This window comes from Canis lupus, chromosome 23, assembly GCF_003254725.2.
Source record: "Canis lupus dingo isolate Sandy chromosome 23, ASM325472v2, whole genome shotgun sequence".
Classification (NCBI taxonomy): Eukaryota; Metazoa; Chordata; class Mammalia; order Carnivora; family Canidae; genus Canis; species Canis lupus.
The window spans coordinates 28,243,949-28,266,410 of record NC_064265.1 but is presented as its reverse complement, the minus strand read 5'-3'; the positions used below and the strand labels follow the sequence as shown (position 1 = coordinate 28,266,410).

Here is a 22,462-nt window from a genome sequence, read left to right as displayed (position 1 = left end):
GATAACTAAAAAAGGAATGGCAGATCTTTATGTCAAAGAGTTTTCTTTGATTAATGTAATCAAATGTCATGCCTGTAGCTTCTTTTAAATCCCATAGCTAATGCAGAAAGTCAATAAAAATATAAAGGAATGTGGTATGTGCATTGTAATTAAAATGCACAAAGTCACAGAATATGAAAAATGTCAATGGTAGAGTGATGCCCCCAAGTGGCATAATGATAAATTGCAATACTCTGGTGGAAAAGTTAGAATAGTATATTCTTTTTGTTTAGTTCTTTGATTAAATCTAAAAGTGCATTTTACATAATCCTAGATTTCACATGAGCTATTAATAAATGTCCTATGGACCATCTCAGATTCATGGTATACTCTAGTCACTCTAATGGGATACTAAGAGATAGTCTGGTACAGAAGGTTATGATATACTTTCTTTATAATCTCAAAAGATTAGGGGTATGTCTACAAAACAATGAAGGGAGTCAGATCTACCCTGATGTATTAAGGGAATAACATTCATAACATAGAAACATTTCTGGTATTATTTTCTACCCATCTCTGACACTAACCAATTCCCTGTTTGCAGCCTACTATGTAAAGCATAATTTATTTATCTTTTTAATTTTATTTATTTATTCATGAGAGACACACAGAGAGAGGCAGAAACATTGGCAGAGAGAGAAGCAGGGTCCATGCAAGGAACCTGATGCGGGACTAGATGCAAGGACTCCAGGATAACGCCCTGGGCCAAAGGCAGGTGCCCAACCGCTAAGCCACCGAGGCGTCCCTGTGTAAAGCATAATTTAAAATCTTATCTAACCAAATTGCTTGGAGAATGGGTGGTGCTAATTAATGTGGCTTGCTCACAGACTGAAGATTCAACTGGTAGCTTAAAGGTCAACATTCTGAGGATCAATTGCTTTTTGAATACAGATACAAAAGAATAGATGACAATAGAATTGTTACAATCTCAAGAAAGATCCTTGAATAAGATTTTAAAATCCCATGCCTGAGATCAGATTTGAAATGTGATTTGAGAGATTTCTCCCTAAAAGTGGAATGCAAAAGAAACATTTTCACTTAATAGAGAGTACAGTTGTTGGGTGACTAGATAAAGTTTTATTAGGCTTCCTTTAATTATTCCTTTAACTTGGACTATTTATAAATAAGATGAATCTCGGGACGCCTGGGTGGCTCAGCCTCTCTCTCTTTCTGCCTGTGTCTCTGCCTGTGTCTCTGCCTGTCTCTCTTTCTCTGTGTCTCTCATGAATAAATAAATATCTTTAAATAAATAAATAAATAAATAAATCTCAACTGCTATTGAGTAATATCCATAAGGTAATATGATAGTCTGTATTTTACACATCTACTTACAATTAAATTTATGTCTCTTTATAAATATATCTATTTATATATTATATACTCTTTATTATATGTATTTATCTTGATATTTCATATATTTATAGATATCTTATTTAATCCTATTATGACCCTATGAAGTATCTTATCCATTTTACAGATAAGAAAACTGAAGCTCAGACTAGGAAACTGCATAACCTTAATCTTACAGTTATGAACAAGACTGGCTTTACATCATCCTCAAAGCCTGTGGTCTTAACCACGACAAGTTACAGCCTTCCTTCTAGCATTCTAGGATTTTGTGAACAGCTATTGTCATGATTCCTCATGATTTTAGCAGAGAGTTTTAAAATCAATTGATCTAAAATCAAATGTCTAAGGACGGGCAGGTAGTAGAAAGGTGTGATACAGCTGGGTAAAAGAGACAGTGAAGAGTGGCAACACATGGCTAACTACTGGCAACTAATTTAGACTGAAAAAGAAACACTGTTCAGGCCAAACGAAACACATCTGAAGGCTGAATGTAGCCTGTCTGTCATATGTTGTAGAGATTCTGATGATGGATTGTTTTTCAAGAGATTCTATGCTAGATTTTCTGGTATCAAGTAATTTGTCAATTATCCTCACTGTTGGGTTCATCCCTCACCCCTAGGGCTTCATCTGCCATATTCAGCCCAAGTTAGGTGTTTTCAGACTAATAGGGCAAGTACAGGAAGAGTTATTGACAAATCACTTCCCAACCAACCAACCAACCCTTTCCTCTCCATTTCTCTCCTCCTGCCCCAACACCTACACACTTCACTCATCCATCATCTCAAGTCTGAAGCTTTCAAATTTGGTCTTCCTACATCTTATTTTGCATCCCTGTGTTCAACTTTTTAGCCCTCCTATGAATTCCTTTAAGATTTTTCACATTCTTCACTCAATGAAAAAAACAAAATCAAATATAGTCTTTATGATGAGGGATAAAAGCAGAAAAACGTTCACCTTTAGCCCAGAAGGCTGCACAGTTTCAATAAGGATCACATATGTACTGGTTAGTATTATTTAAAGGGTATCATGACTGTTGGTATATCTCCCTGACAGTTAATACTGAGCTGAATGGTAAGCACCAGAGAAATCTTGCAGCAGTAGTTACAAGTGGAAATTCAAAGAAAACATGTATGATCTAACATTCCCTGCATGTCCCACCCCCTTGAACACAAAGCATATAAACACCAGCTTCATACAACAAAAGTGCTGCTCTTTCTGCTCATGGGTCCTATCCCTGTGCTATAATAAAAGCATCTTTCTGGGATCCCTGGGTGGCGCAGCGGTTTAGCGCCTGCCTTTGGCCCAGGGTGTGATCCTGGAGACCCGGGATCGAATCCCACGTCAGGCTCCCGGTGCATGGAGCCTGCTTCTCCCTCTGCCTGTGTCTCTGCCTCTCTCTCTCTCTCTCTCTCTCTCTCTCTCTGATTCATCAATAAATAAAAATTTAAAAAAAAATAAAATAAAAAATAAAAGCATCTTTTTGCACTGAAAATGTCTCAAGAATTCTTTTTTGACCAGTTGCTTGTGGTCCCACATCATATACAATGTGATTTTTACAAGTTCTGGGTCAGATTTAGGTCCTACTCTCAATATTTCCATAAAGGTAATCTAGTAATTTTCAGAAATTTATCATTCTGTCTTACATGGGTGGAAGAGTACCTCTAGGATTTCTGGAATTCTTTTTGATAGGGGTCATGAAGCATGCTCTAAGGATACCAGAGAAGTGCCAGCACTGTTGCCATTCTTCATGTAGGAATTTACTGAAAACTATTTAATTCTGGACATAAAGACCATTTAAAAAGTTGATTTTGAAAATAAAATAGTAGCATCAACATTTACCTTTATAATTTCTATGTAATATTAAGAAGTAGAAAATGTTTATTTATTACATTCATTTTAAATCCAGTGGGCAAAAGCTGAAAGAATTTTAAAAAGCCTCAAAATCTCTGAAAAAAAGAATTATGGGATGGAAATCTGTTCTTCTAGAGTTAAGGACTGATGTCTTATTCATTCCTCCTCTGCTTTGTCTTTTTCCTGTGTTTCTGATGTACAAGTTTTTATTTTAACTCCAATTCCAACTAACTTATCACTGCAGCAAATTCAAACAACTTAAAGCTAGAAAGGAAGATTCATCCTTATCTGTAACAGACAACAGCATTACAAGTTTTTCTCTACTGTGAAAGTTTAAAGTCCTATCAAAATCAAAGAAAAGGAAGTAACAAGAGGGCCCTCAATATTATTAATGTAATTTTATTTATTTTTATTTTTTATTTTATTTTTTTTTTTATTAATGTAATTTTAGATGGGAGCTCCTGCTTGGTTTAAATGCCTAATTTGAGAATTGTAGGACTTCAGACTTGGAAAAACTCCTCCATAGAAGAAAGCCAAGGAAAATTAATACCATTTTTCCCTTAGTACACCCTATTCACTTCAAGTGTGAATTACCATTTATTTGCATTTCATAACATTTCTAAAATTGCCATCATTATAAACAATTCTTACTTTCTCATTCAAGAAGTCCCAATCAAGTTAAGTGGAAGCAATGCTGTAATTGAGACTCTGGTATGCATAAAAATGTTATTTTCACTTAATCTACCCCATTTCCCATCTCTAGGTCATTTGGGTACTTCACTCACTTGCTGAAATACGTTTAAAAATCTTATCTTTAGACACCATTCAAGAAGTTTTTCTATCACTAAGTTCTTAGAATCTCAAATGCAAAGGGCAAATGATACTCCATGTTCTTAATGAGCTAAGAGCTATGCATACAGGGCAGCCAACTCAAAATTTGTATGAAGTATTTTTACTTACAATTCCTCTCCTTGTTTTGCTTTCTTGTCTGAAACCAGATAGACAGTCCCAAAACTTCCACTACCAAGTTTTTGTTGAAGCACATATCTTCTTGCAATCAAAGTCTTTGGATAAGTAGAAATGGCTATTGATTCATTCGCATACTTAGCAGCCTCTTGGAATTTCAGCATGGCTCCCAACAAGAGAGAACTGGTTCATATGCTTACAGAAATTTAATATTCAAGTCTCCTAGAAGATGGCCAAATTCATCCAGGTAGCATCAGTCAATACCTTAAAAGTGAAAAGTTCAGAGATCAGGCAAGCCTAAAGAATGCTAATGTATTCCTAGCCATATGTAGAAGTTTTTGACAATGATATCTGCAACTTTGAGTAGTGGATTCAATGACACCACATTTGGTGACTGAGAGAAAAATGTCAAAAGGTAGAGATACTGGCGGATTCTAATAGAAGACAGTCTTTCACAGGAAGAGAGCTTTCCCTCATACATCTGAATATGGCAAAACTGAGTTACAGTTAATGTGTTTAAGAGTTATACTCCCCACCTACTTTTTTAAAAAATCCAAATATAAGAACATTTATTCTTATATTTATTTTGTTGTGCCCGAGATTGCGAATCCGAGAACCACCGAGGAGCCGACACCGATGCAAACACATGAGGGTTTATTGACAAGCTCGAGCCTGGGTCCAAGTACACCTGACACAGTGGGGCAGGGACTTGGACCCCGAGACTAAGAGGCTTAGCAGCTTTTTAGGGGCCAGTGGCCAATGCGATACGCAGAAAGTTGCACAGTCATGTTGGTTCATCGCAGGTGGCCCATTGAATTACATTTTACCCTAAAGTATCCACTTGAACTGGCCTATCACTGAGCCGGATTTCCGATTAGAGTGTGCCCCGGGCTTGACTAGGGTGTGGCAGTGCCCTAAGCAATAAGCAGGTCGGCCTATCACTGACCCCATTTCCGATTAGGGTGCGCCCCGCCTTGACTAGGGTGGGGCAGTGCCCTAAGCAGGTCGGCACAAGGTGGGTGCAGCACAAAATGGAGTCAGTCCTGCTCTGCTTGTCCAGGGGTAGGGGATTTTTGTTAAATTTCCTGGGTCCCACAATTTCTTAAAATTTATTTCTTAAAATCTATACATTTGCATCAATCTCTTCGTAAGTCTTTCTTCCCACCTTATGTCTGTTTTGATTAACAAACAGTGAGTTAGGATCACACTAGAAATTAGCATAGAATTTTTTTCTGTAGATATTAAACCTTGGCTTTTGCATTTATTAGAATAGATGTGAAGAGGAACAAAGACTTCAGAATAAATTTTTCCCATCCTAAACCAATTCTGATCTAGTTTCTGAAGTTATTATACACACTGTGTATAGAGTAATCTCTCTGGATTGGAAATAAGTGTCACAAATGCAGTTCAAACCAAAAACTGTGTTTTGATGATAGCTGAATATACATGTGTTATAATTCCTCAAGGAACTATAAATGTGCTGCAGGATTATGAAAAGTAGGACTGTTTTATATGAGTGTATGCCCAGTAAAATCACTTTTACTTCATCAAAATGTAAAATGTTTTGTTGGTAATCATGAAAAGTGGATTTGTTTAAAATCTATGAAAACATGATTTTTAATTGAAGACAGTCTATGCCTTGGAGTCAAGTTTCCACAACTATAAGACAAAAACTTATCGTGTATAACGATAAAACGAGATGCTACCTGTGTAGTTTGGGGTTCATGACCAACACACTTTGCATGGTGGTGGCAATTACAAATATCCTCAGACTAGAACAAAACAGTAAATGTGTATTTAGGCATTTTTCTTCTTAAACTAATGCATTAATCAGTTAGGTTTTACCTGATGCCAGTAAGATGTATTCTATAAATAGCTTTAAAAAGGGGGAGGGCATGTATGGCTGGCTCAGTTGGCAGAGCATGCCACTCTTGATCTCAGGACTGTGGGTTTGAACCCCATGTTGGGTGTGGAGATTACCTAAAAATAAAATCTAAGAAAAAGGAGGAGGAGAAGAAACCAATCATCGTGTGCTCATGACAATACTAAAACGTTAGCATTGTGTCGGAACCTCAAAATCCCTGAATTAATAAAAATTTACATCAGATTATCAAGATCACAGAAAATATCAGTAAAATCTACTACTGAAAAAAAATGACTGGAGAGCAGTCCTCCAGATGTGTATTTTGTTTGCTTTCCCTGCTCCCACAAAAGTGATACTTTCTGGCAAATTAAAATACATGGACTCTTAGAGTTTTCAACAGGAAAGAACCCTCCAGATGACCCAGTAATTCTCCTTATATTAGGGATGAGATAAAGGTCCCTATTCAGTGAAGGACAGACTAGTTCTGGAGAAGTCCAATTTCCCAGGGGCTCCTGTTTGTAAATGAGCTTAATTTTAAACCCAGCAATGTCATCTAAGCAGTCTGGCCAGGCCCACAGACTACTTTGGAACTAGGTTCCCTTCTGCCAAACTCCCAGACTCAGCCCTGTGACCTTTAGTAATCAATTCCACTAATCTCCTCTGTGCAACCACAGAGCTACCCTAGCAGGTCCCATGTTGTCTAGATTCCAGAACTATCTGTTCCTTTGTCAACGTTCACTCGCCCCTACCTCCTGAAGGTTGTGGATGAAGCTGAGCGCCAGATACACACACCTTCTGTATCTTTGTATCCTTGGCTCCTGTCATATAGTAGTAGGTGGTTCAACAAATTCTGTTAAGGCAAACAGGCATCCACACACAGACCGACTGTTGCCCAAGGGAGGAAAAAAAAGTGTGCGTGGTGAGAGGAGGGAAGAGAAGACTTAGAAAGTCGGATGGGAACCGTGAGAAAGGGGAGAGATGACCTCCTGCAAACTGACCTGGCTGGGGGCAAAAGACAAGGGAAGGAGCGTGTTCATCACGGGTTCAAGTCAAGTAGTTCTCTTCCCTTGTCATAAAGAGAGGAAGCAGGTCAGACACCAGATTCTGCTTAAGTGGAACACTAACCTTTTTTTTTTTTTAATTTTATTTACTTATTCATGAGAGACACACACAGAGAGAGGCAGAGGCACAGGCAGAGAGAGAAGCAGGCTCCCTGCAGGGAGCCCGACGTGGGACCCTACCCCGGGTCTCCAGGGTCACGCCCTGCGCCGAAGGCTGCCCCTCCCCCACCGAACCCTAACCTTAAAGGCAAACCTTAACCTTAAGGTAAAACGAACATTCCCTGCCTCAACTTCTTTTTTAAAAAAATTACATTTTCGCAAAGCGGGCTAACATATACGGAGGCGGCGCCGGCCACGCTTCTGCTCCGGAGGCGGGAGCGGATCTGGGAGGCGAGGAGCCAAGGGAAGCGGAGGGGTCGCGGGCACGGAGGCCCCCGGAGGCCGAGCCCCGCTGGGGCGACCTGAAGCCATCACCGTCCGCGGCTTCGGGGAGCCCGGCGCGCCACGCGGGCCGCCCTTCGCATACCTTTCGGGGCCGAGGGCGGAGGAGCTGCGGCGCCAGGCCGTGCCCACGGTCCCACCCGTAATTGGGACGGACGCCGGGCAGGTCTCCCGTAGGTGCAGCAGCCCCGCCGAGCCGCCCGACCTCGGGGCCAGGCTGTTGCGCCCCGTTGCCAGGGAGACAGCGTGGGGCATGCTGGGAAGCGGCGGGAGGCGGCACGGGGCCGGGCGCCGAGGCGGAAGTGTGCGGTGACCCAGGTGGGCGGGGAAAGGCGACCAGGTCGGGCCCGCCTGGCTCTCCTAACGTGGCAGCGGCCCTCTCGGAGCTGACATCCCCGCCTGCCTTGAGCGACCTCGCGCCCCGCGGCCCCGGAGCCCCTGTGCCCCCGCGCCCTCCGGCTCCACCAGCTTCCTGGACGCGAGCTTTCCCAGTGACGTCATACGCGGCGACTTCCGGTTCCCGCTCCCCAGGTGGGACCCTCACGTGCGGGCGGTTCCAGCAGTGGCTCCTGCAGCCTTTTAATGGAAGGGCCGGCCCCGGGGAGGACGGTGCAGGTGCGCTCGGCTGCTGGCCCGGGTGGCCGGTTATGAGGGTTGTGGAGGAGCGAGGTGTGAAGGCCTGTGTTTGACGACTGGCCTCAAGCCTTCTGGGCGCCTTCCTCCGACCCAGCACACGTTTGTTCAGCTCCTGCGAGGCCCTGTAATTAGCTTAGGAGGAGTGGCCACGGCCTCCGTTCGCATAAGCTTTGCAAGACAGACGTCAATAAATAACTGCTATACCAGATAAGATGCTGAGGAGGGCAGGGCCAAAACTGGGGTGAACTGACGTGGGCGCAAAATGCAAGGGGTGCCCCAGAAGTCTGTAATCAAGATAGACACATTTTAATGCAATATAATTAAAAATCAAAATCAATGCAAAAGAAATCGGGCGTCGATAAAAATCTCATGGTTTTTAAATAAAGACCGTGCCACGCTGAGCCCTATTGGAGCGGGAGGCCCAAGGAAAAGCTAGTAACACACACTCTGTGACTCCAGTTAGCCAGAGAGGGAGCGATATTCTTGGTCCTGAGCCAGATATGCAATTGCAAGAAGAGGGAAAGAACCTCTAGTTAGGGTGAAGCTGGGGAGTTCCTGCATGCATGTAGCAGTAATTTTCCTTACTCAAAACTATATGCCAATTAAGATGGGACTGACCACAAGCCAAGGCCTAAACGAAATTCCCAGACTGATTATCAATAAAGAAAAACTGGATGGGTATCATTGACCCTACACACTTTCGTTAACTGAAGCCCGGTACTCTCTGGTTCGTTAGTTATGAGAGTGAGAGGGTATCATTTTTATAGCTCAGGACTTTTTATTTTGACCCCGCGAAAATGTTGTTGCAAGGTGATGACTGTTATGTTTCCATATCAGAGCCCGCAGTAGGCTCTGTTAGTATGTCAGTAATGGGCTTTAACTGATTTTCTTTTAGAATCAATAGCCTCCACCCTATCCAGAGATTAAACTCCATGAAACCATTGCATTTGTGCCTTGTCACACATGGGGAAAGCAAAAGAGAATGAAAAGGCACTCAGCTAGGTGGTGTTACTTGAGCATCTAGGTAAGAATTGAGAGGCTAACGCCTAATATGTTCTGTTTAAAGAGCTGTTCATAACATTTGATGTTGGTTTGTGGTGTTGGAAATTAAGACTCGGTCCCCATTAAACAGCATTAGTTGAAAGTGTGTTCTGCTGTTTTAAACAGGCAATTCTTCAGACAGTCATCATGGGTATTCGAGGACTAATGAGCTTTGTGGAAGATCATAGTAATGAGTTCTTCACTGATTTGAAGTTAAGAGACACAAAAATTGTCATTGATGGCTACGCTCTCTTCCACCGGCTTTGCTTCAACTCAAACTTGGAACTTCGGTATGGAGGAGACTATGATTCTTTTGCAGATGTTGCACAAAAATTCTTTGAATCACTGTTGGCTTGTAATATCTGTCCATATGTTGTATTAGATGGAGGATGTGATATTTCCGATAAAAAACTTAAAACTTTAAAGGATCGAGCTAGGGAGAAGATCCAGATGGCTCATTCCCTTTCTGTTGGTGGGGGTGGGTATGTGTGTCCTTTACTCATCCGGGAAGCATTCATACAGGTTTTGATCAAGCTACAAGTGTCTTTTGTCCAGTGCTTCTCAGAGGCAGATCGGGACATTATGACACTGGCTAATCATTGGAATTGCCCTGTGTTATCATCAGATAGTGACTTTTGCATCTTTGACCTAAAATCGGGGTTTTGCCCCTTAAATAGCTTTCAGTGGAGAAATGTGAACACTCTCAAAGGCACACAAGACTGCTATATCCCTGCCAAATGCTTTTCCCTTGATGCATTGTGCCATCACTTCAGCAACATGAATAAATCTCTACTACCTCTTTTTGCGGTGCTATGTGGAAACGATCATATTAATCTACCCATCATAGAGACATTCTTAAGTAAAGTGCGTCTTCCTCTTGGAGCTACCAGTTCTAAGGGGAGGAGACACCACCGAGTTCTGGGACTTCTGAATTGGTTATCTCATTTTGCTGACCCTACTGAAGCACTCGATAATGTTCTGAAATATCTCCCAAAAAAGGATCGTGAAAATGTTAAGGAAATTCTCTGCTGTTCCATGGAAGAATACCAGCAATCTCAGGTGGAGCTGCAAGACTTTTTCCAGTATGGTACTTATGCTTGTCCAGCAGCCTTGAATCTGGATTTACCCGAATGGGTATTAGTGGCTTTGGCCAAAGGCCAGCTCTCTCCTTTCATCAGTGATGCTTTGGTGCTAAGACGGACCATTCTGCACACACAGGTAGAAAATATGCAGCAGCCAAATGCCCACAGAATATCTCTGCCCATCCGGCAAATCATTTATGGGCTTCTTCTGAATGCTTCTCCACATCTGGAAAATACATCCTGGAATGTATTGCCTTCTCAGCCTCTAGCTTTCAGTGAAGTGGAAAGGATTAATAGAAATATCAAAACATCAACTGTTAATGCAGTAGAACTGCCCAAGGATCATTCTGACTTAAGCAAATTGACTGAGGTAAGTGTTTGCAACACTAATCTAGTATTTATAAAGTACTTTACAGGTCCTTTCACACATATTATCTCTCTTAATATAACCAAATGAGGTTGGTTGCTCTATTCCCCCCATTTCATAGCTGAGAAAACTAGGATTCAAAGTGGGTTACTATGTAATATCTCAGCCAGAGAATTGCAGTGCTAGGACTGAAACCCAGGTCTTTTAGCTCTAGATTGCCACTTCCACTCTACTTCAGTAGTCTGTGTTATTTTGCAGTTATTACAACTACTTTGTTGATACTTAATAAATTGGGGTTATGTGCCTTTAGAAAAAAAGGAAAAGGATAAAATTCTGAGCTGCAAAATAAAGTGTGCCTGAAGGCATTGATCATAGGCATAACTAATATATTAGACTGCATCAGATTTCAATTAACAAGATTAATATTGATCCTTGGGCCTAATTTTTCATTTTTCTCAATGAGGACCTTTTTTGTTAGGATTTAGGTTTATGGGATCATGATAATTAGCTTGATATTGAAAACATGATTCTTAGCATAACTCAGTGTTGTTAAAACCTAAGTAACTCTCAGACCAACCCACTTTTCAAGGTAAAACCATTTTGTTTTTGTTTTTTTTGTTTTTTTTTTTTTAATTTCTTTTTTTTTTTTTTAATTTTCATTTATTTATGATAGTCACACACACAGAGAGAGAGGCAGAGACACAGGCAGAGGGAGAAGCAGGCTCCATGCACCGGGAGCCCGACGTGGGATTCGATCCTGGGTCTCCAGGATCGCGCCCTGGGCCAAAGGCAGGTGCTAAACCGCTGCGCCACCCAGGGATCCCGGTAAAACCATTTTGGATCCCAGTGTTTATTTTGTTGTTTGTAATATTACACAGATATGTTAAAAATTATAAATAGAGAGGGGCACCTATGTGGCTCAGTAGGGTAAGCATCTGATTCTTGATTTCAGCTCAGGTTATGATATCAGGATCCTGAGATTGAGCCCCAAGTAGGGCTCTGTGCTGGGCATGGAGCCTGCTCAAGATTCTCTCCCTTGCCCTCTACCTCACCCTCTGCCCCTCCCCACCCCTATGCTCTTACTTGTGCTTGCACTCTCTCTCTCAATAAATACGAAATTGCTTATGCTAATACAATTAAATTTACAAATTAAATGCATATAAATTTACAATACCAATTGCAGTGCCTATTGAGAGTTTTCTTAAATCCACCTAATATTCAGATTCAGGAGACTTAGCCTAGACCTTTCCTGGTACCAGTTTACTCAAGCATGTAGGACAGCAACCATACCTTCCCAGCAGGTTTGAATCAGGCTTTCCTTTCCTTTGGGAGTTTTTGCAACAGTCTACACTACTGGTTCTCCACTGGAATTATTTTGTTCCCCTACCTCCCACAGGGGACATTTGGCAATGTCAGGAGACACTTTCGATTAGCAGTACGCAGGTTGAGGGGGAAGGGTGTTGGTATTGGCATCTAGTGGGAATAGGCCTAGCATACTGCTAAATATCTTAAAATGCACCAGACAGCGCCACACACCCCCCCCCACCAAGGCATTATCAAGCCCCAAATGCAATACCTGACCTACACTGATGAGGGACTAACCTCTTTAATCTCATTAGTGCCAACTCAGGAGGAAATGAGCAACACATCCGATGGGTACCAGTGCCTCCTTGGCAATAAGGAATGACTGCTAATGGGAACGGGGTTTCTTTTGGGGGCTGCTGAGATGTTCTGGAATTAGTGATGGTTGCACAAGCTTATAAATTTACTAAAATCACTTTAAAAGGGTGAATTTTATAACATGTGAATTATATCCCAATTAAAGTCTCACTGGCCGCCTTCCCCCTCCTTTTTTGTAACAATTCCATAAACATAGCTTCCAAGCTCCCTGCAAGGGCCATGCCTAATTACAAGTCACTGCACTCAGGGAAGCCCCGTGATATGATGTCCCCATCTGGTGTTTACAGTTCATTTATAGTTCAAATCTAGATGCAATTTTACAAGTTATTTTTACCATGTAAGTAACATAGCTAATTTTACGTTTCTAGGGTTATAGATTAGAAAGTTGAGCATAGGTCAAATTCCAAATAGAAGGAATTTATGAAACCTTCACCCATACCAATAAAATTGAAATTAGCAACATTTTAAATGATGATGTTTTGTTGAAATTACATTTCTCCTCACAACATAAATGGTGCTATGTGGGAGAGTTTTTAAAACTTTTTTTATGGCTTTATTGAGAAATGAGTAAAGTGCCCATATTTAAAGCGTAAGCTTTGATGAGTTTGATGTTTACATCTGTGAAAACATCCTGCAATTAAAATAATGAATATATGCATCACTCCTAAAAGTTTCCCCTTGCCTCTTTGCAATTCATCCCTCCCTGAGTATGTACACAAAGAACACAGATGATTGTACAGCTTCATGAATTTTCACCAACTTGACACCTCCATGTAAAGCACACCCAGATGAAGACACATAATCAGTACCCCAACAGTTTTCCCTAATGTCTGGTTCCAGTACCTCCTCTCCCACCTCCTATAATCACTATCCAGACCTTTAACAACATTGAATAGTTTTAACTGTTTTCATATTTTGTAAAAATGGAATCATACAGTATGAATTCATCTGGCTTTTTATTCAACACGATGTTTCTGAAATTCATATCACTGTGAGAAGCTATAGATCATTTATTTCTTATTGCTGTGTATTATTACATTGTGGGAATATACCACAGTTGATTTTTCCATTTTGCAGGCGATAGACATTTCGGTAGTTAGCAGTTTGGGCAATTATGAATAGTGCTATGAACACTCCAGTGCCTATCATCTATAGATAGTATGGACACATTTCTATTGTATATATTACTAAGAGTGGAATTGTTAGAAGATATGCATATGTTCAGTTTACAAGATACATTGCCAAATGGTCTTGCAAGGTGGTTTAACCAGTTAGTATTCCCACCAGCAGATTATGAAGGTTCCTCTTAATTTACACTCATGTGAACACTTGGTGTTTTTTATCCGTAAAAAAAATTTTTTTTAGCTATTCTGATGGTTGTATAGTGGCATCATTTTAGCCAATTTGGTAGGTGTTAATTGCATTTCTCTAATGACTTATTTGAGCACTTTTTATGTGTCCATTGGCTGTTTCACTATTCTGTTATATAATTTTCTGTTCAAACTCTATTGCTCATTTTCCTATTGATTTCTATACACACATCTTTTGCCAAATAACATGTGAATAGATTGTCAGATTCCGTAGATTTTCACTCTAGTATGTTTTGATGAAGAGAAGTTCTTAATATAGCCCAATTTTTTTTAAGATTTTATTTATTCATAAGAGACACAGAGTGAGGCAGAGACATAGGCAGAAGGAGAAGCAGGCTCCATCCAGGAAGCCAGATGTGGGACTCAATCCTGGGACTCTAGAATCACGCCCTAAGCCAAAGGCAGACACTCAACCATTGAGCTACCCAGGCGTCCCAATATAGTACTATGGTTATCACTTCTGTGACCTACTTAGAAAATTACCATTCAAGGTCATGACAGGTTTTTTCTCCTTTCATATTTAGATCTATGATCTATCTACAACTGATTTTTTGTGTATGGTGTGACATAGGGATAGGGTACTTCTTCATATGAAAATCCAGTTGAGTCCATGAGTATAGCATGCTGATTATACTCCTTGCTAAGTGGAGATGCCAAGTGTTCTCATCACTTACCTGTATTCAGAGTAAAGTGAAATTCTGTGTGGTGAGATCTTTCAGCTTTCTCTTGGCATAAATTAATTCTGTATTTAGCTCAGTGTTACTGGCTCTAATTAGCCCATGATAATTCTAAATGGTATCAGGTGCAAATGTGATTCCAAAGACAAATGCAGTATATGAATACATATTTTATGATAGTTATCTATTCGAGTTAGTAACACTTTATATGCCTTGTGCCAGCTGTTGTAATAGAAACCTTTATAGTTATTTAATTTCCACAGTAACCAGATAGGGTAGGGTTTTCATTTTGATTGTTAGTTGCAATGGATAGAGCTCCATTCAAGCTAACCATGAGAGGTTAATCATAAGGAGATGGAAGTGGATTATTCTTTGGGAGTAAGGCAGTGCCACTCCCAGAGCAGTCTCTCTGGGTGTCTGTTTCCCTGTGGATTTTCTTCTACAGGCTTGTACTTTCCTTCCCCTTGGGATAAGGGAGAGTTGTTGTCATATGGGATAAAACCTAACCAGATTTAAGGGCTGTGAGCAGACTAGTTCCTCTTTTGTTTGTTTTGTTTTTGTAGTTCCTCTTTTGGAAGGGCTAAGAACTAGTGGGTTCCATAAAACATCTTGTGTAATTCATTATAATGCCCGTTTACAGATAATCAGAATGACTGTAGAAACACTCAGAAACTTGCCCAGTGCTGTACAGGTAGTGAGAGACAGAACACCTCTAAAGTCAAAGCCCAAACTCTGCTTTGTTCGTAAAAGTTGTAACTTGGCTAGGGAATTCAAAAATTTAAGCATTAGATCTCAGAAAAGAATTCCTTAGCTTATGTATTTCCTTAGCTTTACTTGGTATGTTTTCCTACCAGTTGAGATAATAAAGAGTTTGTTTTACTTTATATTTAAGTAAGTTAATTGTTACTTCCCATAAGGAGTGATTATACTGTAAAGCATTTTAAATATTTCTAATTCTAAAGTTTATCACAGTATCAAAATTTTAAAACCAGTGTTTATAAATTAGATTTAATACTCTCACACATCAAAAAAAAAAACAAAAAAAAAAACAAAAAAAAAAAAAAACAAAAAAAAAAAATACTCTCACACATCAGTAATGAAACTACTTTGCCAATTATGATGTGTTTTATTTCAGGTTAACAGGTCCATTCCCAGCTGTCAACACAACACAATGATTGACCACAAACTCGGTTTTAGATAACGGAGAAATATTTCATCCTTTCAGAAAGTTAAGAAATCCTTTTCTGGCTGCATGCAGACATTAGGAATACAACTGTTTTTTTTTGTTTTGTTTTTTTCCCGTAAAGTTTGATCATAAAAAGTCCTTCTAAAGGTGCCCTTTTAATAGTCCTAATTTCCTTATTTGTAGAAATGTGTGGCCTATAAGGTCCCTTATGGTTCTTAAGATTCATTAAGGTAAAGTTAATTCAAGAAGCCTGAAACCCTCATAGCTATTAACTTCCTTTTATTTGAAGTACACTCTAAAGCATGGAGTAAAAGTGAGTATGGAGTTTTATTGTAAACACGATACAGGTAGTCCTTAAATCTTACTATCTCCCTTGATGTTTCTCTCACCTCCAAGCAGCCACCCTGGAATAATCCTTGTGTGGGAAAACAAAGATAATAAAACATTCACCTGGGTAGGGACAAGAGACAGGACCCAAATAGAAGGCTGTATATGCCACAAAGGGTGCATATACTCTATGTTTGCCTTTTGGAAGTGATCAGTAATGGCATCGTGAAGAAGGCAGGGTCTCAATATTCACTGGCAAGTAAGAGTAAGGTTGAATATACATCTTTGTGTCTCAAAGCAGATAGTTAAAATGCAGATTCCTGGGTTCCTCTCATATTTACTGAATCAAAATTCGGGGGTTGGGACCTGAGGACTGAATATTTTAATAAGCTTCCTAAGTGATACATGCACTGAAGATGTTCACCAGCCTACATGGAAGATGGAATATCATGAGCAAGGGCTGTGTAGTGGGGGTAGACAATATAGCCATTCAACCATATTTATTAAGCACCCAGTGTTTTAAATGCTTTGAATGTTGCTGATTTCTTTCCATAGGAAGATAAGAAACTGACAGACAATTCATTTGCATTGAAGTCTCTTCAGAGTAGGAAAAAAAGAAAAAAAACACCAAAGACATTCCCCAAAGTAACTTGCAGGATGTTTGGTATGTATTTTCAGCTCTCGTTGGCCAAACGTCAGATACTTCTGTTAGAAACTCTGAAGGTGAAACAGACCATCCTGGAACCAATCCCTTCTTCATTGAAGCTGCCCATTTCTGTCAGTTGCTATTGGTTGCAGCACACAGAGGGCAAGGCAAAGCTACATCACCTCCAGGCCTTACTGCTAGGGATGCTGATGGGGCCCTTGCATGCCATAATCAACAGCCCTGGTAGGTATCTGGAAATTCCAATATATATCTGCATGTTACTTGCATGTAATCGTAAGTTTAAACAAAGAAATATTCTTGGATTATTTACTCCCATCAGTTATATCCACAACTTAGGAATGGAGGCACCGAAATATCATTCATTCACTGGCAAATATTTTTGATCACTTCTGTGTGTCAGGCTCTGTGCTGCAGAACTTGATTATAAGGGCACAGCAGTGAAAATGTGCTGCCACTGCCTAATCCCACGTGCCCTGTGGCACCTAATGCTTTCATCTATGAAGTGTGAATGTGTAATGTGCCAATTACACTCTGTATTCCATGTACCCTATCCCTGTCAATACAGTGGCAACATCATCACTAAAAACTGATTTAGAATTGTCCATTCGTGAAACTTCGGAATACCTACAACCATATCAACATTTGTACTTGTGCTGTTTTTTTACTTTTTCTCCACTGTTAAGTTTCAATTAGTGTGTTAGTGATGGTAGAAATAGTAACTTTCCTATTAGAGAAATACACTTTAAGGCAATTTAGATTTATCAGGTGAAGTATTTGACGATGCATTGGAGCACTTCAATTCTCTCGTGGAATTAAAGGATTATGAATGCTGTAACACTTTATCTAGACATGTATAATCATTATCACACTCCAGAGCAGTGATAATATCTAATGGCCATTAGTTATGTGTGGCTATTAACATTAAAACTTCAGCTCCAAAAAAATAAATAAATAAAAAAATAAATAAATAAAACTTCAGCTCCTCCTTGACACCAGCCACGTTTCAAGTGCTCAGTAGCCACATGTGGCTAGAGGAAGCCGATTTGGACAGCAGAGATACAGAACGTTCCCATCATCGCTGGAAGTTCTGGTGGGTAATACTACTCTGGAGTTTACTTTTTAAAGTAAGTTAAATGAAAGAGTGAACCAGCATAGATTCCAGGACACCCCAAGTGTGAGAGTAGTTGTCAGAAGGGATAGCCAACTTAAGGCCCACTACTAGTCAAGACGCAAGTTTAGGGTATTTCCTCCCATTGAATAATAAATAATGAATGTAGTTTAAGAATATTCTCAAAGAACAAGCCTGTTAGGTGTTTACCTGAGTCCAACAGAAGGGGCACGTCAAGGGTCTGTTTCTTTTCTTTTAGGAATTGTGGACCCCGCACCCAGGCAGGCTCAGTGCCTTGCTGCTCGCTAATTGGTAAAAGGTGGGCCTCCTTTTTATTACTTTCAAGTTGGTCCAGTGTCATTTTGCACCTCCCTGCACAAGCAGACCTGCAGAAACTTACAGCTGAACACACACTACACTCATTTCCTAGGGCTGTTTCTTGCTTCTTCACCTCTACTATGTGAAGTAGATGACTGACCATACTCTCACTGAGTTATGCTTTTGTTTTCCTCTCATAAAGCAGAAGTTAAAGTGCGCTTTAAACACAGAGGCTGTGTAAGTGCACTATAGCATAGAGGCCTCCATGGAAGGAAAGTTAGTGAACAAGAACAGTGAGGAGAATGATATTTAATAGTAATTTGTATTTTTCAGAGAGACAGATTTAGGGCTTGGAGAGTTCAGATGCAGATGTGTTTAAGGTCAGGTGGTAGACCAGGGGAAGAGATACTGTTTTAAGGAAAAATAAATAATTTGGGGTTGAGTAAAGTTAGGTTGTCATTAAAAAGGCATTTCAGTATAAATATTTCAGTTTATACAGCAAGGCTTTTACATTGACGTGAAAATAGTAAAGAGCCAGAAGAGAAAAGCAGTTTGGTTATTTAAACTAATTTTTTTTTCCTTATGGAATTCAAAGTTCTATATAGAGAGAAAATTACAGGCTATACAGTGTTTTTGGAAATACTGCCCTTGGGTTGTTTCTTTGTCTAGATAAGGAAGATCTGCGGGAGGATGGTGCTAGGATGTTGTATGAAGAGTTCCAAAGAGTGAAGGAGCAGACGCGGCCGGGCACGAGACTGGACTTAGACACAGCTCACATCTTCTGTCAGTGGCAGTGCTGTCTGCAGATGGGGATGTATCTCAATCAGCTGCTGTCCACTCCTCTCCCGGAACCAGACCTAACTCGGTAAGCACCACGGGAAACTAGTTCAGATGGCTGCACACAGAAGTAAATACTTTTATTTATACTTAAAGCATATAAGCTATGTTTAAAAAATTAATCTTAGTGTAATTGGTCTTAGATCACTATTATAGCTGAAGAACTGGAAACAGGAGAAATACTAATTTTTTTCCATATTCTCAAAAAATTTCTGTGATTAGATCAAATATTTTAAAAAGTCCCTTAAAGTAAAAAGCTATAGAACTTGTTCCTTCATTTCTCTCAGGTCTTTGTTCACATATCACTTTTTAAGGCTTTTTCTGATTACCCTCCTGGAATACTACTCTCTACTCCAGTCACTCTAGTTCTACTACTCTTGGATTTTTTAATTGCATTTCTTACCACTTGGCATACAGTTCACATACTCATTCAAATATTTATTAAATGCCTACTTTATGCCAGGGTGTAATGAACAAAATATTTTTTTTAAAAATCTGTTGTAATGGAGCTTTTTTCCTAGTGAGTTGACCACTAAGACACTTCAGTGAACTTTGTCTAGGGTTTTTGTTTTGCCAGGTAAGTATGAAGAAGGGAGAGGCAGCCTGTATGCCAGTAAGTGATTATGTTTGATTATGGAATTAAAGCTGGGTAAGAAAGGAAGGGTAGCAGTAGTGTGTGAGCCAGTGAAAAAGTGCCACATTCAGTGGATTGGGACATCCTGGTGATTGTCTATACAGGAGATCCTAGAGGGAGGGAGGAAGATAAAGGGGAGATTGTTAGCAAATGGAGCTGAGATTATAGATCTCCTTTGTCTCTCTCTACTTGAATGTGAACACTGTGAGGACAGGGACTTAGCTATTTTATTTACTTTTGTAGCCCTGGTGCCTAACATACAGTAAGTACTTTAATATTTGTCAAATAAATGAGTGATGTATGTATGAAGGCATATAAAATACGCCAGTGTGACTAAATGTTTTAAGGTATAAAGCTTCCTAAGCAATAAATAGTGTTAATACATCCCTGGGCCTAATATCTGAGCTAACCCTAGAACCTTGTACCAAGTAAGATTAATTGGCCTTTGACCTATGGATTTTTTATGCCTTCTTTAAATAGTTTAGGTGATTCTTGAGTGGATCCTAACTACCACAAATCCCTTTACAACAGAACAGAGAAAAACAAGACCAAATAGTTATCTTCATAATAACTTCAGCAGAACTATTCTGGTATCTCAGCATTACTAGAGCTTTTTAAATGATGATCTTAACCTGATTAAATGATGGTCCTGCATCAGTTGCTAAGGCACCAGTTGATCATCTGGCATTAAGTTATAAAATTTGTGGCTTCCAGTTAATCTCATCTTCAATTTCTAAAGTAGGTTTTCAGTACGTGTGAGTCAGTGATCTTGCAAAAGATGCCACTAAATTTTCTCATATTTCAAGAGAATGCCTATTTAGTTTATCAAACATATTTAATTCCTTTTCTTTGAAGTGTTAAGAGGTCTGCTCAACTTTGGGCTGGTTGTAGAAGCAGCAAAGCATCTCTCATTTAATTTGTTGATAAAAAGTTTTTAGATATCACCAGCCAAGTTTGTAATAACAACTCAGTTCCTTCCTTCAAGGAACAGATTTTTCTTAAGTAATTTTAGTAATAACTCTACAGAAGCAAGAAGAGTTCTCAGTGGTTAGCTGCATTTGTTGAAGCCATGTTAATGATCATTGTCTTTGCACTGAACCTATGCTTTACTAACACTTTTCTCTCCTGTTGAACAGACTGTATAGTGGGAGCCTGGTGCATGGACTATGCCGACAGCTGCTAACATCAACTTCTGTAGAGAGTCTCCTGAGCATGTGCCCTGAAGCAAAGCAACTATATGAACATCTGTTTAATGCCACAAGGTCATATGCCCCTGCTGAATTATTCCTACCAAAGGGTAAATCAAATTCAAAAAAAAAAAGGCAAAAGAGACACGGTACCAGCTGGTCAAAAAACAGAGTGGGAACCACCTCAGACACTAGATGCTGGTATGAGGGAAGCAATCGGTTTGGGCTATTAATGGTTGAAAACTTGGAGGAACATATTGAGGTCTCGGAGCTTGAATAAACTCAGTCTGCAACCAGAATTATAATCCTTAAAACTTCTGTTACCTCCCCCTTGAAATGATTAACTGTTTTATTTAGAATCTGTTAGGGGATAAACATTTTAAGAGGCAACCTTTGAGTCCCAAGGTATTTTGTATTCTGCTTTTAATAAATACAACCTGATTTCAAGAAACTTCTGTATTTTCTTAAACGCACTTAAAAACATGTTTGTACTTCTTACGTTCCATTTCCGGACATTAATAATAAATCTGTAACCTTTCCTTTGCAGCAATTCAGCCAGCTATGTTTCCAAAACGAATAGAAATCTTATTTCAATTATTTCCTATAAGCAGGAACTGGGTTATCATCATTTCAAAACATTTTTTTCTCAACTGTTTCCTCTTCATCCTTTATTCTGAAAGGTCTGAGGCTTCGGGAGAGAAAAGTGAGGGAACCAGACAGAAAGCAAACACCTTTAAGTACTAGGGAAATGAGACCATGGCAGGCTTGAGGAATACTTTATATGCTCCAGGGGTTTTTTTTTTTTTTAATGCTCCAGGTTTTAAAGCAGAAGTTGAAACTGTATGGCTCCAACAAATGAAGCAATAGCATCCTGAGCTCCTAGATAGAGGAAAATGAGGAAACACTATGAAGAAGTTAGAATATTAGTGATCTATGCAGCAATACCAGAATCTTAGGTCTGCGGGAATTGACCCATTAATGGGATATGAAATTAATGAGTCATAACCAGCATTTTTAAGTGGAAATCATCAGACATGCATATCATATATTAAACGGTTATGCAAAATATATTTCTTATTGTGGATTGCAGTCGAAAGACTTTGAAAGGCACTGCTCTGGAACACACTAGAGGCTGCTAAAATTATAAATACCAACAGAATTGTGAAGGTGCTGGTCAGTTCCAAATAAATAACTTGAAAATAACAAGCAAGTGGAATGAATCTAATTGGGCAAGATCTAGAAGATCTGAAGGTAGATTCCCAGCCTTTGTTTTATTTGCACTTTATTTGCAAATTGTGTTCTTTTCTTGAACTGTACTCTCTCAATGTTATATTCTATATTCCATCAGTGAGAACCCTAAACATGGCTTTAAGCTGCCATGTAAGCTTAAACTGAACAGGCCTATGTTCAGTTCCCAACATCTGGCAGACAAGTCTTTCCACATTCCTAGTGAGAACCATACTAGGGAGTAAGCCCAGCATCACACTTTCCAAGTGCTGACTGGCAAAAACACAATCTTACTTGTTTCTGAAGTTTTCAGCCCTAAAGACTGGCTTCTGTTTCAAATAAAGAGTTCTTGAAATAAGGAAATTTTTGTTTATTTTAGGAGGAGCGCCTGGGGGTCTGTACCAAAGTTCTTTTTATGTTTCTAAAGAGATGGTTATCCAAGAAAAAAAAAAAAAAATCAATAAAGCAGTCATATGCTCTATTTTTGATATGTGTTTTTCCAATTGTAGATCTAATGGGGACTACCAGCACATTAAGTCCTTTGTT

General features: G+C 39.6%; 3 protein-coding genes across 26 annotated transcripts in view; 1 reads left to right on the top strand and 2 right to left on the bottom strand.

The window, feature by feature from the left end:
- The window catches only part of NEK11 (NIMA related kinase 11), a 253,722-nt gene extending 245,850 nt beyond the window's left edge, over positions 1 to 7,872 (bottom strand). For 14 of the 19 annotated variants that reach the window (XM_049099933.1, XM_049099937.1, XM_049099935.1 and 11 more), the window contains exons 1-3: positions 7,658 to 7,796; positions 6,820 to 6,955; positions 4,201 to 4,470 (exon numbers count right to left, since the gene is read on the bottom strand). In XM_049099933.1, the coding sequence (XP_048955890.1) occupies positions 4,201 to 4,370 (170 nt within the window). In that variant the 5' untranslated portion in view covers positions 4,371 to 4,470; positions 6,820 to 6,955; positions 7,658 to 7,796. Of the gene's footprint in view, positions 1 to 4,200; positions 4,471 to 6,819; positions 6,956 to 7,657 lie in introns of those variants that run through there. The other 5 variants (XM_035705155.2, XM_035705157.2, XM_035705170.2 and 2 more) reach the window with 5 other exon arrangements.
- A 172-nt stretch (positions 7,873 to 8,044) lies between these two features.
- ASTE1 (asteroid homolog 1) lies at positions 8,045 to 18,900 on the top strand. Of its 2 annotated transcripts, none has more exons than XR_007405289.1 (5): positions 8,045 to 8,187; positions 9,376 to 10,701; positions 15,561 to 16,827; positions 17,973 to 18,032; positions 18,701 to 18,900. XR_007405289.1 is itself a non-coding variant. In XM_025449100.3 (5 exons), exons 1-4 carry the CDS (start codon positions 8,155 to 8,157, stop codon positions 18,020 to 18,022), a joined length of 1,620 nt encoding a protein of 539 aa, XP_025304885.1. In that variant the 5' UTR covers positions 8,045 to 8,154; the 3' UTR covers positions 18,023 to 18,032; positions 18,701 to 18,900. The 2 variants fall into 2 exon arrangements, 1 of the variants encoding a protein (XP_025304885.1); XM_025449100.3 differs by having other exon boundaries at positions 16,617 to 16,827.
- ATP2C1 (ATPase secretory pathway Ca2+ transporting 1) overlaps positions 15,532 to 22,462 on the bottom strand; it is a 139,241-nt gene continuing 132,310 nt past the window's right edge. For all 5 annotated transcript variants that reach the window (XM_049099929.1, XM_049099931.1, XM_049099930.1 and 2 more), the window contains one exon: positions 15,532 to 18,888. In XM_049099929.1, coding sequence (XP_048955886.1) covers positions 18,793 to 18,888 — 96 coding nt within the window. In that variant the 3' untranslated portion in view covers positions 15,532 to 18,792. The remainder of the gene's footprint in view (positions 18,889 to 22,462) is intronic.

Coding starts and splice junctions, on each gene's coding strand:
- ASTE1 (XM_025449100.3), top strand. CDS start 8,155: ATGGAAGGGCCGGCCCCGGGGAGGACGGTGCAG. Junction 10,702..16,616: donor ACTTAAGCAAATTGACTGAG/GTAAGTGTTTGC, acceptor ATGTATTTTCAG/CTCTCGTTGGCCAAACGTCA. Junction 16,828..17,972: donor TGCCATAATCAACAGCCCTG/GTAGGTATCTGG, acceptor CTTTTCTTTTAG/GAATTGTGGACCCCGCACCC.